Source organism: Hyaena hyaena, unplaced genomic scaffold, assembly GCF_003009895.1.
Source record: "Hyaena hyaena isolate Hyena2069 unplaced genomic scaffold, ASM300989v1 scaffold_376, whole genome shotgun sequence".
Lineage (NCBI taxonomy): Eukaryota > Metazoa > Chordata > Mammalia > Carnivora > Hyaenidae > Hyaena > Hyaena hyaena.
This window is the reverse complement of record NW_024081008.1, coordinates 377,184-389,893: the sequence shown is the minus strand read 5'-3', so window position 1 is coordinate 389,893 and position 12,710 is coordinate 377,184. Positions and strand designations below refer to the sequence as shown.

The 12,710-nt window shown below is 40.3% G+C and overlaps 1 protein-coding gene across 1 annotated transcript in view; it reads right to left on the bottom strand.

Moving 5' to 3' along the window:
- GRIA4 (glutamate ionotropic receptor AMPA type subunit 4) overlaps window positions 1–12,710 on the bottom strand; it is a 244,568-nt gene that overhangs the window by 53,459 nt on the left and 178,399 nt on the right. The window contains exons 8-9 of the mRNA XM_039250622.1: window positions 7,948–8,058; window positions 583–789 (exon numbers count right to left, since the gene is read on the bottom strand). Of these exons, the coding sequence (XP_039106553.1) occupies window positions 583–789; window positions 7,948–8,058 (318 nt within the window). The remainder of the gene's footprint in view (window positions 1–582; window positions 790–7,947; window positions 8,059–12,710) is intronic.

Genomic DNA, 12,710 nt, shown 5'->3' with positions numbered 1-12,710 from the left:
TTGTGTTTTGCAACATCGAAAAAAATGATGCCACTGCATAAAGTTTAAATTTACTGTGTGCAGCAGAACTGAGTATTTTATAGATGCTAAAGTATTTTAATGATTGCTTCACCAAATTATGTAAAAGATATTTACCAGGAAGTACAAGCAACAGGGATACAGATAACTAGTTACAATAAGATCTTACTTTATGCTATTGAAGGAAATTTTCCCCTTCAATTACTGAGTAACATTAATAAAACTTTGTTGTGCTGTTCTTACAACAACATGGCTATGATAGAGCAACGTCAAGATTAAGAGAATAATCATCACAGGTACTGAAGTCACTGCTTTTTTTTAAATGGGACATCATACTCTAAATTTTTACCCTTCTAGATTTTGAAGTTATGAGGTATTAGCTTCTCTCATTGTTCGGGAATGGCACCATAATGAACTAGAGAAACATCTGAACATCCTATATGCTTCTCTGAATGTTAAATGCAAATTTAAAAACAGTAATAGGTTTAGAAATAGATATGTGCCCTGGGGGAAAAAAGTTTCAGGTTTATGTAAGTAAATTCTTCAGTAAGTTGATGTGCTTACCCCATAAACAAGTTCTCCTACCATCCCATTCCAGATTTTTGTGTCTGCGTCCCTCGCTCCATATTTTCCATCAGGGACAATGGCAATTTTATACTTGATACCAATATGTTTTGCAATCTCAGATGCCAAATCTACACAGTATCCTTCGTACTTGTCATTTCCTTCAAACATTTCGTGATTTTTCTTGTACATAACATATGGGGATTCCTATAATGAGAGAAGTAGAACTGTAAAGGGGGAAATTATAAAACATTCCAAAGTCTTAAACTTTTGAACTGCAGAATTTGACAAAAAGATTACATTTAATGTTAGTACACACACTGATTTTGTGTGGCGAGAAATCAGTAATAAAAGATGAATAGAGAAATATGCTTAGAAGTATATTCGGTGGCTTTATATTGGATACTGGAAGTAAAATCTTTAAAACAGTTTACTACCGAGTGACTGTTACATACCTAGCCCTGTGACTGTAACAGGAAAAATAAACATTAATGACTGTCTAGAGAGGCATAAGGTATTATCTTTGGCATAGAAATTAGTATTCTAAAATACGTCATGAAGTTAAAGGCCATTTAGTAGCTACTCAAGGTCACAGGGCTCCATATTCTGCATCTTGTTTAGGCCATGTTCAACTGTGACCTCCCTTGGGAAAAGAGCTAGATGATGTTTCTTTGCTCTCTAGCATTCTGCTGGATGCCTCTCTCAGCAGGCACTAGCGAGGTCAATGAAAAAATGAATTGAGAGCTTAAAAAATATATATACTTATTTGCATTAAATCACCTTTCCTAAAATTCTCCAATAATTTTGCTTTAATTAGGGTTTAATTAGGGTTTTGTGGTTCATGTGACTCTTTTCTTCTCCCGCAGCCCAGGGAAGAAGGGAAGTTGAACTTAACTAGGGAAGCTGAACTTGCTCCTGCAACTGTGTTAGATGGGGTTTCACTCTGTGTAACATGGCAGTCTCTACTACTTCTGATTTTCAGGACTTTGTAAATGTGGAAATGACTTTTAAAAACTTAAAACTGTAACTGACATGATCTATAATTTTCTCAAAGAGATGCCATTAATAATTCTACTGCGGGCAACTGCCTAGGCGTGGTCCTTGAATAATCTGCCTTAGGTTGACATAGTCAAGGGATCCAGAAATCTCTCACTTCTTTGATAAATATTTTAACACTGGATTTGGGTGAAGAAGGCTTCTCTACCTATAAAACTAAGGCAACAAATTGTCCCTTCTTTAGATGGATGAAAATGGTTTGGTGGCTTACAGAAAACATTCTCCAAATATAGTTTAATTACTAAATTATAAATGTGGTTATGAAAATTGGCGAGTTGTTGCAAAGCAGTGTTAATTTCTAAGAGAGTTCATAAAGTATTAGTAGCTAAAATGAGCTAATACTTTCATTCTTTTGTTTCTTGGGACAGCTAATTAAAATGTGGAAGAACATGCAGAGAAAAGCAAGAATCACACATTTGTAAAATGCAACCGAAACGGCTTCAGAGTTATCACTTACAACCTTTAGTAGAACACACTTGACAAGTTTTCACAAGTTGCACCACTATGGCTCACAGGTGGTACTAAGGTTGAAGGTCAATTCTAAAGCGCCTGCAATACTCGAACACTCAAATATTTCTGCCCTCATGCACACATATGACCATATCACTTTGTGTGCACATGATTCTCTAGCTAGTAAGCCCATCTGCTTTGCTCAATTCCCTCTACATTATATAGTGAGCAAGCTGCTTTAGTAAAAACTGTGCTTCTATTATGTACTCAAGCACTTATGAAGCACCCACTGTGTGCCAGGCAGTTTGCTGGGAACTAGGGGTGCAAAAATAAGTAAAATATGCCTCTTGTCCTCTTGTGATTAGTTAAGATTGTAACTCTTTGTAAAAATGGTAAAGGAGTATGAGTGGTGGAGGACAATTATAAAATACAATCGTGAAAAATGACAACAGCTCTGATTTACTTAGTACACATGAAGAAATGATGTTAAGTTTGTGAACTGTGCTTTTCATTTACTTCTCACGTTGATATTTTGGGGCGGGCACTTCCCATTTTGGCAGGAGAAAATGTAAGGCTCAGTAAGGGCAAGCAAATCATTCCATTTCACAGAACTAGCAGAAGTGGGCTCTGAATCTCTATTTCAAAATATCTGGAAACTGCTGAAGCTCTTACTGTATCTGTCAAGATGTGTGCAGCTACGTGAGATTTCATGTGATTGAACTAGAGAGGGGACAGGTGGAAGTAAGGATGTGGATTTCTGTATTGTGGGTGAACGAAACACTTTGTATGAAGCTGTGAGTGCACAGTGTTGACAAAACCATCTTCTCCTATCGTCTGGTACATACAAGGCACTCGATAACTCTGAAGATTTCCTGGTGCATTACGGCTCCCTAAACAGGAGTATCAGGGCAAAGCAGTTGTGTTAGAACTTCTGATTCAGCTCCTCAAAAGGAAAGTAATTATTAAGTGCTAGGCTCTGTCTCTGAAACACACCTATGCGAATCTAAGTAAAAAGTTATCTAGTTTTCTTTCCTTTTTTCCAGTTCTCTTTTTGGACAGAACGGGCCCGGCAGGGTCTTTGAGTTCCTGCCAAGCAAACCAACAAAGACTAGAAAACTTTCAGGGTCCTGAAGATGTTGACTAGAAATTTAGCGAGACTTTTCGCACGGGCAGGGGCATAAACAGTACTGAGATTCAGGAGTGTGGTGCTGCCGTGTGAGAGAAACAAGATGGTCACACTCGGGAAGGTGGGCGAACAGGTGGAGAGAAAGGCTAGGCTTTTCTTGCCAGTTTCTTCACGAGTGTCTCATTTTGCTTTCCCTTCATATTAAATCCACATGAGTAACAGATCTTAACGCTCTCCCAACCTCGCCCTTTGCACCAACCCAACCTGACAATTTGTGCACATGTAGCCCTTCTAGCCTGCACACTTGCGGTGGATTTAATACAAGGTTTTGGGGGTTACTACGGATGAAGAAAATACCAGATCTTCTCAAAAGAAAAGAAAATAAGAGTCCTGGCTGGTCATTAAGGGGGATTTGTGGGACATCTTTGATATGTAGCCTTATGGAGTCCCAGGTATTCAACTGTGAACAAAAATGGAAAGATGGGACAAGTGGAATATAACCACTTACTTCTGCCTTATGATCATAACCTACCATCTTTATTATCAATCACTGTGCTCTGTGGGACGGTAACTCCTCAGAAGTTATTTTAAATGCATTCCTTCCTCGTGGTTATGAGTTTATTACTACAATTTCCATAATGGGTAGAGTTCTACATCTGCTCTGCTATTTCAGGAAAGAAATCAATCTCCATCTAAAGCTGCTACCTTAGGGCTTGCTTATGATGTTTGTATAAATGAATTAAGATCATTTTCAATCGATAAAGTATTTTCCTACTGAGAAAAATTTTGGGGGTTATTTGTATTTAGCAAAAGCAAAACTATTGAAAGAGATACTTATTAGAAAGGCTTTAAGATTTTCTAAACATCACAAATATAAACATTACAAGTACTATTGAAAACAGTTAAAATAATAAAATCAGTATTATCAACCAAAGTTATTTGGTAAATGATATTTCCTTTTCTCCAAGAATACTAACGGATGTAGATAATTTACCCCATGGGTAAAATTCTTAAAAGTGGGAATTAAAAGGTTATTATTCAGTTTAAAAGAAAATGAATAAATTGGATGGCCGCACAATTTTAAGTTTATACAAAATAAGGTATTTCAAAGCTAACTGAGTGTTAATCAGAGGCAGGCATATGCATGGGGGAAATTAGTATTTAGTACAAGGGAATAATTAATGTATCTATGTTATTGTGTATAGCTATTGTACATATACATATATTATATAAAATATGTGTGTGCTGTTATATACGCACATGTATATAGAGAGAGTGCATCCATAAAATTCTACACAGAGAAGATAAAATATGAAGCATCTAATACAAGGTATAAAAGAGTAACCTCTGGAAAGATCACGTGTGATAAGTAAAACTGCTTTCAGGTTTGTAACCTAATTCTGATGCTGTAGCAAATAAATTTAGATATATGTGTGGAAAATCTTCCTCAAGGTCTGTTATGTTCACAAGACGGTAAGAAAAACCTTCTAAACTGAGTAACGCGTCATAAGCATTGTTTGGCTTCAGAAGTGAAGATGTGGGGGAAGATGGGCTTGGCTGACGTACTGCCCTATCTCTCCTTTTCCAGAGAGTTCCGCAGCCTGAGTAGTGAGGTTAGGGAGGGAGCCACCACCCTCGCTTTTCTCTGGGGCATGTGGTTTTCCTCAACTGCGCATGTGCAGACCACATGGCACAGATCTGGCTTTCTTAGGTTGTTGACAGAAATTATTACTTAGAACGTAGAAAGTAGGATGACTCATAGTCTCATACACAATTATAGACTTTATAAAATTTTTATAAATTTTAGTCACTAGGGCTAAAAGATAGGAAACAGTGAGCATCTGAACTCCAAACTTCAGACCTTCCCACTTTGTAGTCCTGAGCCTCACAGGAGGTCTCTGCCAATTTTACATTTCGTGGAGATTCAGCTAAGTTACAGTCCGCATGACTATATTCAGGTGGAGTAAGTCATTAAAGTGAAGATCACATTCTAGATATACAACACTGTTCTAAGGAAAAAAAAATAAATTTCAACAGTACAAAAAGCTGACGCCACATTTTATTTAAGAATGAGATTCACAAAACCTATCTATTGTCTGTGGTCCGCCTTCTTCCACCAGAACATAAACTCATCTGAGGGCAGGATTCTCGTCTGTTTTGTTCTCTAGCATATCCCGTGCCCAGCTTAATAAATATTTATGGATGAGTAAATGAATTTCTCAATCACTTTTATTTAACGACAGCAGATATCATTACAATGTATCAACACAGAAATAACAACATACACAAAGCAAAGACACATGGAGGAGCAGCGCGTATCAGCTTTGATCAGAACGCACGGCTTCCAGGCCACCACACTCAACCTTGGTGTCTGGGTGCCTGCCTGGCACATGTCACAGGGTCTAACCAATTCCATCTGTGTGGGGCGTTCTCAGTTGGATTTGGGAGATTTTGACATGTAGGTGCCAATATCCCATTCATTTACAAGGAACCATATTTCTTTCAAAATGAATGAGGTGGTGGAATGGTCAGAGGTCCCGGGCGACCATTTTCAACAAGAGCAAATATAAGGAATGCTTCTAGGGAAAAGATTCTGGTAATTTTTAAAATTACCAAATCATTATGCAATTGCAAAGCCCAGAGGTATTACTATACGAACATTACATTTTTATACAAAAGACAAATATGAATACTGCACTGTTTTAATGGCAAAATATTAATGATCATCATTGTCAAATAACAGTTAACTTTACAGAATATTCTTTATGTATATAGGAAACCACTGAATCTCAATCATTTTAACTTATTTTTGGTAGCATGCTTCCTGAAAACAAGCCATGCTTGGAAAGTGATTCAATATTTTGGTTTCAAGAATCAGATCTCCAGCGCCTTTAATAACAGGGATGAAAAGGAGACTGTCTACATTTTACCTATAATGCACATGAAAACACTTTATTTCACACAGAACAGGCAAGATTCCAGAGAACCTTTAAAGAAAACAGCTGTGTATATCCAGGAAACAAGCACACAAACTCAGAGATATTTACTTTTAGAAGACCTTTGAGCGGGGCTAGGAGTGACAGAATCCCACCTTTCTGTACAGTGACCTCGTTTCAAGACAGGGGAACTGATGGGTCAGTATTACTAAGTGACTCTTTTTCAACATCTATGAATTTTCTTGAGAAAGATGAGGATTAATTCTTCTTTTCTAGGATCTTGGAAAAGTCACAGAACTTAAAAATTTTTTTTTTCTGGTAGTCCAGAGGTGGTCATCGAAGAAGAATCCCACATGAAAACTTAGCTTAAATTTACTACACAGGAGAACAAGACGCGGGCCTTAGTTAGGAATGGTTGAAGAGCGTGGAACTCATTTCCTTCTTGATCAATTTCTTAAAATAGGGTTCTTCATCAGAGGCTGAAAAGACGAGGACTGCACTGAAGCACGACTCTGCATTACTGTGTCTTTTTTAGGAAAGGAAGTATATACGTACAGACACACTGCTTTTCAAGTCCCATGCAAGTATTACACAATTAAGCTAGAAGGTGTGGATTTCGCACTCTTACACAAAAACTGCTGTCAGTTGGTTTGCATTCTAAAATCATCAACTTCCAATCAAGGCTTGGCAGATTAACAGTAAATTGCTAGCTGGTGATGCGACACAGAAAACTAACTGCAACACAAGGAAGCTTCTTTCTCTCTGGCACTTTCGTGCTTTGACTCCAGGGCCAAAAGTTTTGGAAAAAACTTGACGTTACTAAAAATTAAAGTTACATAAGCTAAAAGCTGAATAACACAAAATACTTCCACTTTATTTAGAGTAGGGGCTTCATGAATTATTAAAAATGTGTTCCGCCTAACGAGACAGTGAGCTGAGGATATGGGTCACCGACTGTTGATCTCTTTGAGCAGCAACGACTCTAAAGTGCAGGCTTGACTTTAGGGCAGAAAAATATACCAGATATTCTCTACTATTTAGAAGGTATTTTCATTAGGGTCTTGTTGAGAAAATGTCCTTAAAACTCAGAGTATTTTTCATGTTATGATGAGGCAGAATGGAGCAATCGGATTTGTCCTAATTCTTAGGAGAAGTCCGATACATCATATTGTGTACGTGTCATTGGTCAATGAGAAAAATAATCGGTGCAAAACACCCTTGTCACATTAAAAATAAATATAAAACAAAATTATTTCGAAAGCATTTAGTTATATAAAACAGGCTCATTAAAATCTTTACATTCACATCTCTGCTATTATAAACAGACAATGCAAATCACTATCCAATGATTAAACTACTTGAAAATTATCCATTTTGACACTATTAACTATTAGTACATTGATGTGTTAAAAAACATAGTAACAACAATAATATGGTGTTTACCACCAGATATTTTTCTGTGACTGGTTGCTGATTTTTTCATGTTCATTCTTGTGTCCTTTGGAAAGTGAGCATGTCATACATTTCTAACTAGAGTGTGACAGTTTCAATTTTTAACATCTGAGCATTTTTCCAAGAACAACAAATGCAACAAAAGGTAATACAAATAAAAGTGCCGAATGTCCTCAAAGCTCGGGGCAAACCTATTCAGGGCCTCAACAGACTCCCGTGGATCACGTGACCCATGACCCACGTCACCCCAGCTAGGATGCTGTGCTCACCCTGCTCCCCGTGGCTGGGGAATTAAATCTGCCTGTGGACAAGACGGAACAGCATAAAGCATAGACCAAAACTTACCATAATTGTGGTTACAACCACTGTTCTGTTCTCAATAGCTGCTGTGTCGTTGCCAAGAGTGGGCATATCTTGAATCAAGACTAATTTATCCATATCGTTCCAGTAACCAACCTGCCGAACAGAGAAAAGCAGTGAAGACACATTTTAGAACAGCTTTCTCTAGCTCTTCCTGGAACAATGAGGAATATTAATAAGCAAGCAAATTTAAAAAGGAGACAAAAAGGATTTGGAAGTTTTCTTAGTTGATGATGAGCTGATTTTTCTGATGTTAAGGGTCCTGCCTGGTGGTACACTGGGCAACTTTACGATATACAATCATGGAGCAGCTATGACACCGGGGAGGAGGGGTTCAAAACAGAATAGGGACACAGATGGACTACCTCTCTCTAGAGGGACTGACTGGCACCTTCTAAAATTAATTTACATGGTTTTATCAGTTACTGGCTTTATTGCAAAGGGAATACATACAGGATATTTTTGAGCAAAAAAGACTTGCATATTTTTGAGGCAATATAGAAATAGTTTTGGGTTTTCCATAACCTCACCATGGGGTAAAAGCCTGACCATTTCTAAAATGCTACGTACATCAGGCATTAATGTTAATGTATTTTCACTTTCAAAGATCACACTTAAATTTGTAATCTTATATTTTTATTTTTTTACTTTTTAAAGTTTATTTATTTATTTTTGAGAGAGAGAGAGCGAGAGAGCGAGCATGAGTGGGGGGCGAGCAGAGAGAGAGGGAGACACAGAATCTGAAGCAGGATCCAGGCTCTGAGCCATCAGCAAAGAGCCCGATGCAGGGCTTGAACTCACAAACTTGGAGATCATGACCTGAACTGAAGTTGGTGTTCAACTGACTGAGCCATCCAGGTGCCCCTGTATTCTTGTATTTTTAAATCCTTGTATTACTTTCTCATTTAGGCATGAAACAAAATCCTTTCCATAAAGTATATTAAGTACTTAGTTAAGTACTTTACAAAGTAATGAACTGTCATGGGGTCGTATAGGAAATGCAGGGCCCTTTGCATCACACAGACCATGAAGTACTAGGAATGGCCTCCACACGGGCTGCTTGCTTTGGGACACACACTGTCCCCATTGCTTTTTCTTTAGATGCACTGAAAAGTTTATCCACGCAGCGAGTTCAGAGGCAGGTGCATTTATGACCCTGATTTTGGAGACAAGGACGTATATAAGAAGGTAAAACGCACTGTACTCAGGAAAAGTCCCATGGGGCCTGAGTTCCAATCCTCGGTCTGTAGGACACTGAGTTCACACCCTTTGGTATTAGGCCCCACAATCTCCCCAAGTAGGTGTTCACTAAATGGCTGCTCAACTTCCTTCTTGAATTTCTGGATGCAGGTGATGATACTCTTGTCTCTGATAAAATGTACTTAATTCCTTACTGGTCTCATTTGTTCTCATATGTTTTGGAAGTCTCTCCTGCTTCCTCCAAGTTTCTTAACTATCGTGTTGGTATTTTTGAACATATTAAAATGAAGTAAGCATTTACGTGTCAGAAAGAGACACTATTATTATTCACAAATGTTGCATGGGTAATCACAGGACAGATGGAGGAAACGGACTTTCATTATTGATACAGTTCTTAGTTTGAGCTCAAATTACAAGCGTAGATCAGTTCAGCAACTGCTTTCAGGTGTCCACATGAATCTATTTGTAGCAGATGTTTATTTAAGAACTCAGTGAAAATGTTAATTTAAAAACAAGTATGCCTCTGAGACCACACACCCACACCCTCACACACCCTCAATTCCTACATGTATTTTAAAAACTAAAAAAAGCAACGTGTCAATTAACACACTTCCTGTTAATTCCCCTCTCCACGTGACAGTTATATGACGTGGAAATAGGTCTCACAGTTTGGCACTTCATTAAGAGAGCCACTTTCCAGGTCTCAGCAGCTCATTCTCTAGGAACAGCATTTTTCTTTATTGATGAGTTCCCACAACAGAAAAACCACAGATTTGGGACACATTCTCAGCATTTAAAAACGCCGACACATCTCGCATTTAAAAATGGCCCATGGCTTCATGACCTCTATCCTTAAAAGATAAATGATTTAGAAGTGCTGACAAGTTAAGATAATAAGCAAAACTTTACCTAAGTGGATCTGTTTGCCTTATATTTACTTGCAATTCTGTGCAAAAAGAAAGCCATGGCTTGGGGTACGGGCCCCCTCAGGGCAGACCTCATCGGACAGGGACTCACTGCGGGGGAGTCAATTAGAGCAGGCAGTGATGTAGGGTCACCTCCTGAGGAAAGGAATCTTAAGTTGGGACCTAGAACCTCACGAGAGATGGAGATGCTCCGTCTAGTTCTCCACAACATTTTACAGCGTACCAATGACTTTTCCCAGGCCTGATCTCTCTTAATCAGACGGGACGCTACTGTTCCTAGAGACAGACACTGGGTGAGGGATACTTTTGTAATGCTAGAGCAAAAATAGGGAAGTATTTAAATCACTAAAAAGGCAGGCATGTCAGAAAAATATTTGTCTTCTCTGGACTCCTAAAGGTGATTTATGCATGAGTATCGCCACGCTATGAGTAAACATCTCTGTTTTTGCAGTGGATCTTGCCTGTAATGTAGAGAGCGGGTGAGGACTGAGGGGCTATGAGGAGCCCCTGATCTACTTAATGCTTGCTTCTAGGAGGGCTGATATGAACAGACCCGTCCCCCCAGAATATGGCTTAATTCCCACACCAGCCCTAAAGAAAACTCTTAGAGGCCCCGGCACTGATGGTGTCACAGCAATCAATCAAGACAGTGAGCCCTGGAGCCTGGTGAGCCCTGGTCTCCACTCCATTTCCATCACTTTCTAGCTGAACATCCCTGGGCGGGTTACTCAGCTTCTGTGAGTTTTACTTTTCTCTCCTTTAAAATGAGAATAGGGGCGCCTGGGTGGCTCAGTCGGTTAAGTGTCCGACTTTGGCTCAGGTCATGATCTCACGGTTCGTGGGTTCGAGCCCCGCGTTGGGCTCTGTGTTGACAGCTCAGAGCCTGGAGCCTGTTTCAGATCCTGTGTCTCCGCCTCTCTCTGACTCTCCCCTGCTCATGCTGTCTCTCTCTTTCAGATATAAATAAATAAATAAATATATAAATAAAATGAGAATAAATAGAGGTGCCTGGGTGGCTCAGTTGGTTAAGCAGCCGACACTTCATTTTCACTCAGGTCATGATCTCATGGTTTGGGGGACTGAGCCCCACATAGGGATCTGTGCTAACCGAACAGAGCCTGTTTGGGTTTCTCCTTCCCTCCCTCTCTCTCTTAAAATAAACAAACTTAAAAAAAATAAAAATAGAAAAAATATATCTCACTTTCAGGTTGTCATGTGGATTAAATATAAAAAGGCCCATCAGTTTTCCATTTCTGTGTCTGGCATGCAACCTGCTCTCAATAAATACAATGTTTCCAATTGAGAATCCCCACTGCCATGCACTTTGCGTTCCAGGAAACTTCCTGGGACTCACTGCAGGGGGAAGGTCCCACCACACTTAGCAGCTGGCCCTTCAGAAAGGGCTTTGGGGCTGCTCCTTTTTTAAATTTTTTAAAACGTTTTTTATTTTATTTCTGAGAGACAGAGAGAGAGACAGTGTGAGCAGGGGAGGGTCAGAGAGAGAGGGAGACACAGAATCTGAAGCAGGTTCCAGGCTCTGAGCTGGCAGCACAGAGCCCGATGCGGGGCTCGAACCCAGGAACCATGAGATCATGACCTGAGCTGAAGTTGGTCGCTCTGCCAACTGAGCCACCCGGGCGCCCCTGGGGTGGCTCCTTAACGAGTCTCTCAATGAGTGCCTGTGTCACAGAAGTCAGCCAGGCCAGCGGGCACACTTTCTGATCTATTTTCAGAGAGAGCTCCCTTGCTGGCAACTGTTCCATTTACAAGAATGATTGCTCACTTTGCAGACATATCGCCGAGTTTCCCTAGCAGAGTGTTTCTTGGAGTAGCTCATTTTTAGGCTTAATATTGACAGAATGCCCAAGTTGCTCGCTGCCATGGAAAAATGAAGATGGATGAGTCTACACGATGTTACCCTTCGTATTTCTTTTAAGAGCCTTAGATGGATGTCAGCCGAGTGGGAAGATGTGCATCACTCTCTCAACTTACTCTTCAACCTTCCCCTCCAAAAACCTTAACTGCCGTTGGCATGTTGGCATCCTGAAGCAAGAGGCCACGGAAGGATTCAGTGCTGTAAATAGCTCGCTTGCTATTGGTTTCCTTTTTTACGTTATGCTTTCTTTTACAGAGAGGTCATTCTACTCTCTGCACTTACTGCTTTGTGAAGTAGGGGTGGTCTTTGGCATTTTGGAAAGCTTCCGTTTACGTGGCTACTTTTGCAAAGTCTGGTGTGTGGCAGGAAAGTGTGCCTGGCTGTGAGCCAACGTGTTTAGGGGCCTGCGGAGGACTCCGTCTGCTCCATGGCTGACAGGATTTTGCCCCAAAGAGTGTCTTCCTTTCTTGTTGCTGGCTGTGTGGACACAGTGGGTACAGGTGGTGTGGTGCGTACACGGGACTCACTACGTAGCTTCCTGGGAGCCCTGCTCCTCGGGTGCCCTGTCGCCTGCTCCCTGGCTCTGGTCTGGGGAGGCTGCGGCTGGCAGCCTGCACCCCAGGAGATGCCCCTGAGAGGCTGAGACACCAGGGTGGTTTCCATGGCAGCTCCAAACCCCCCCCCCCCCCCCCCAAGCACATCCCCTGCCAGACTGCAGCAAAAGAAAACTAGGAGACCCTCGGACA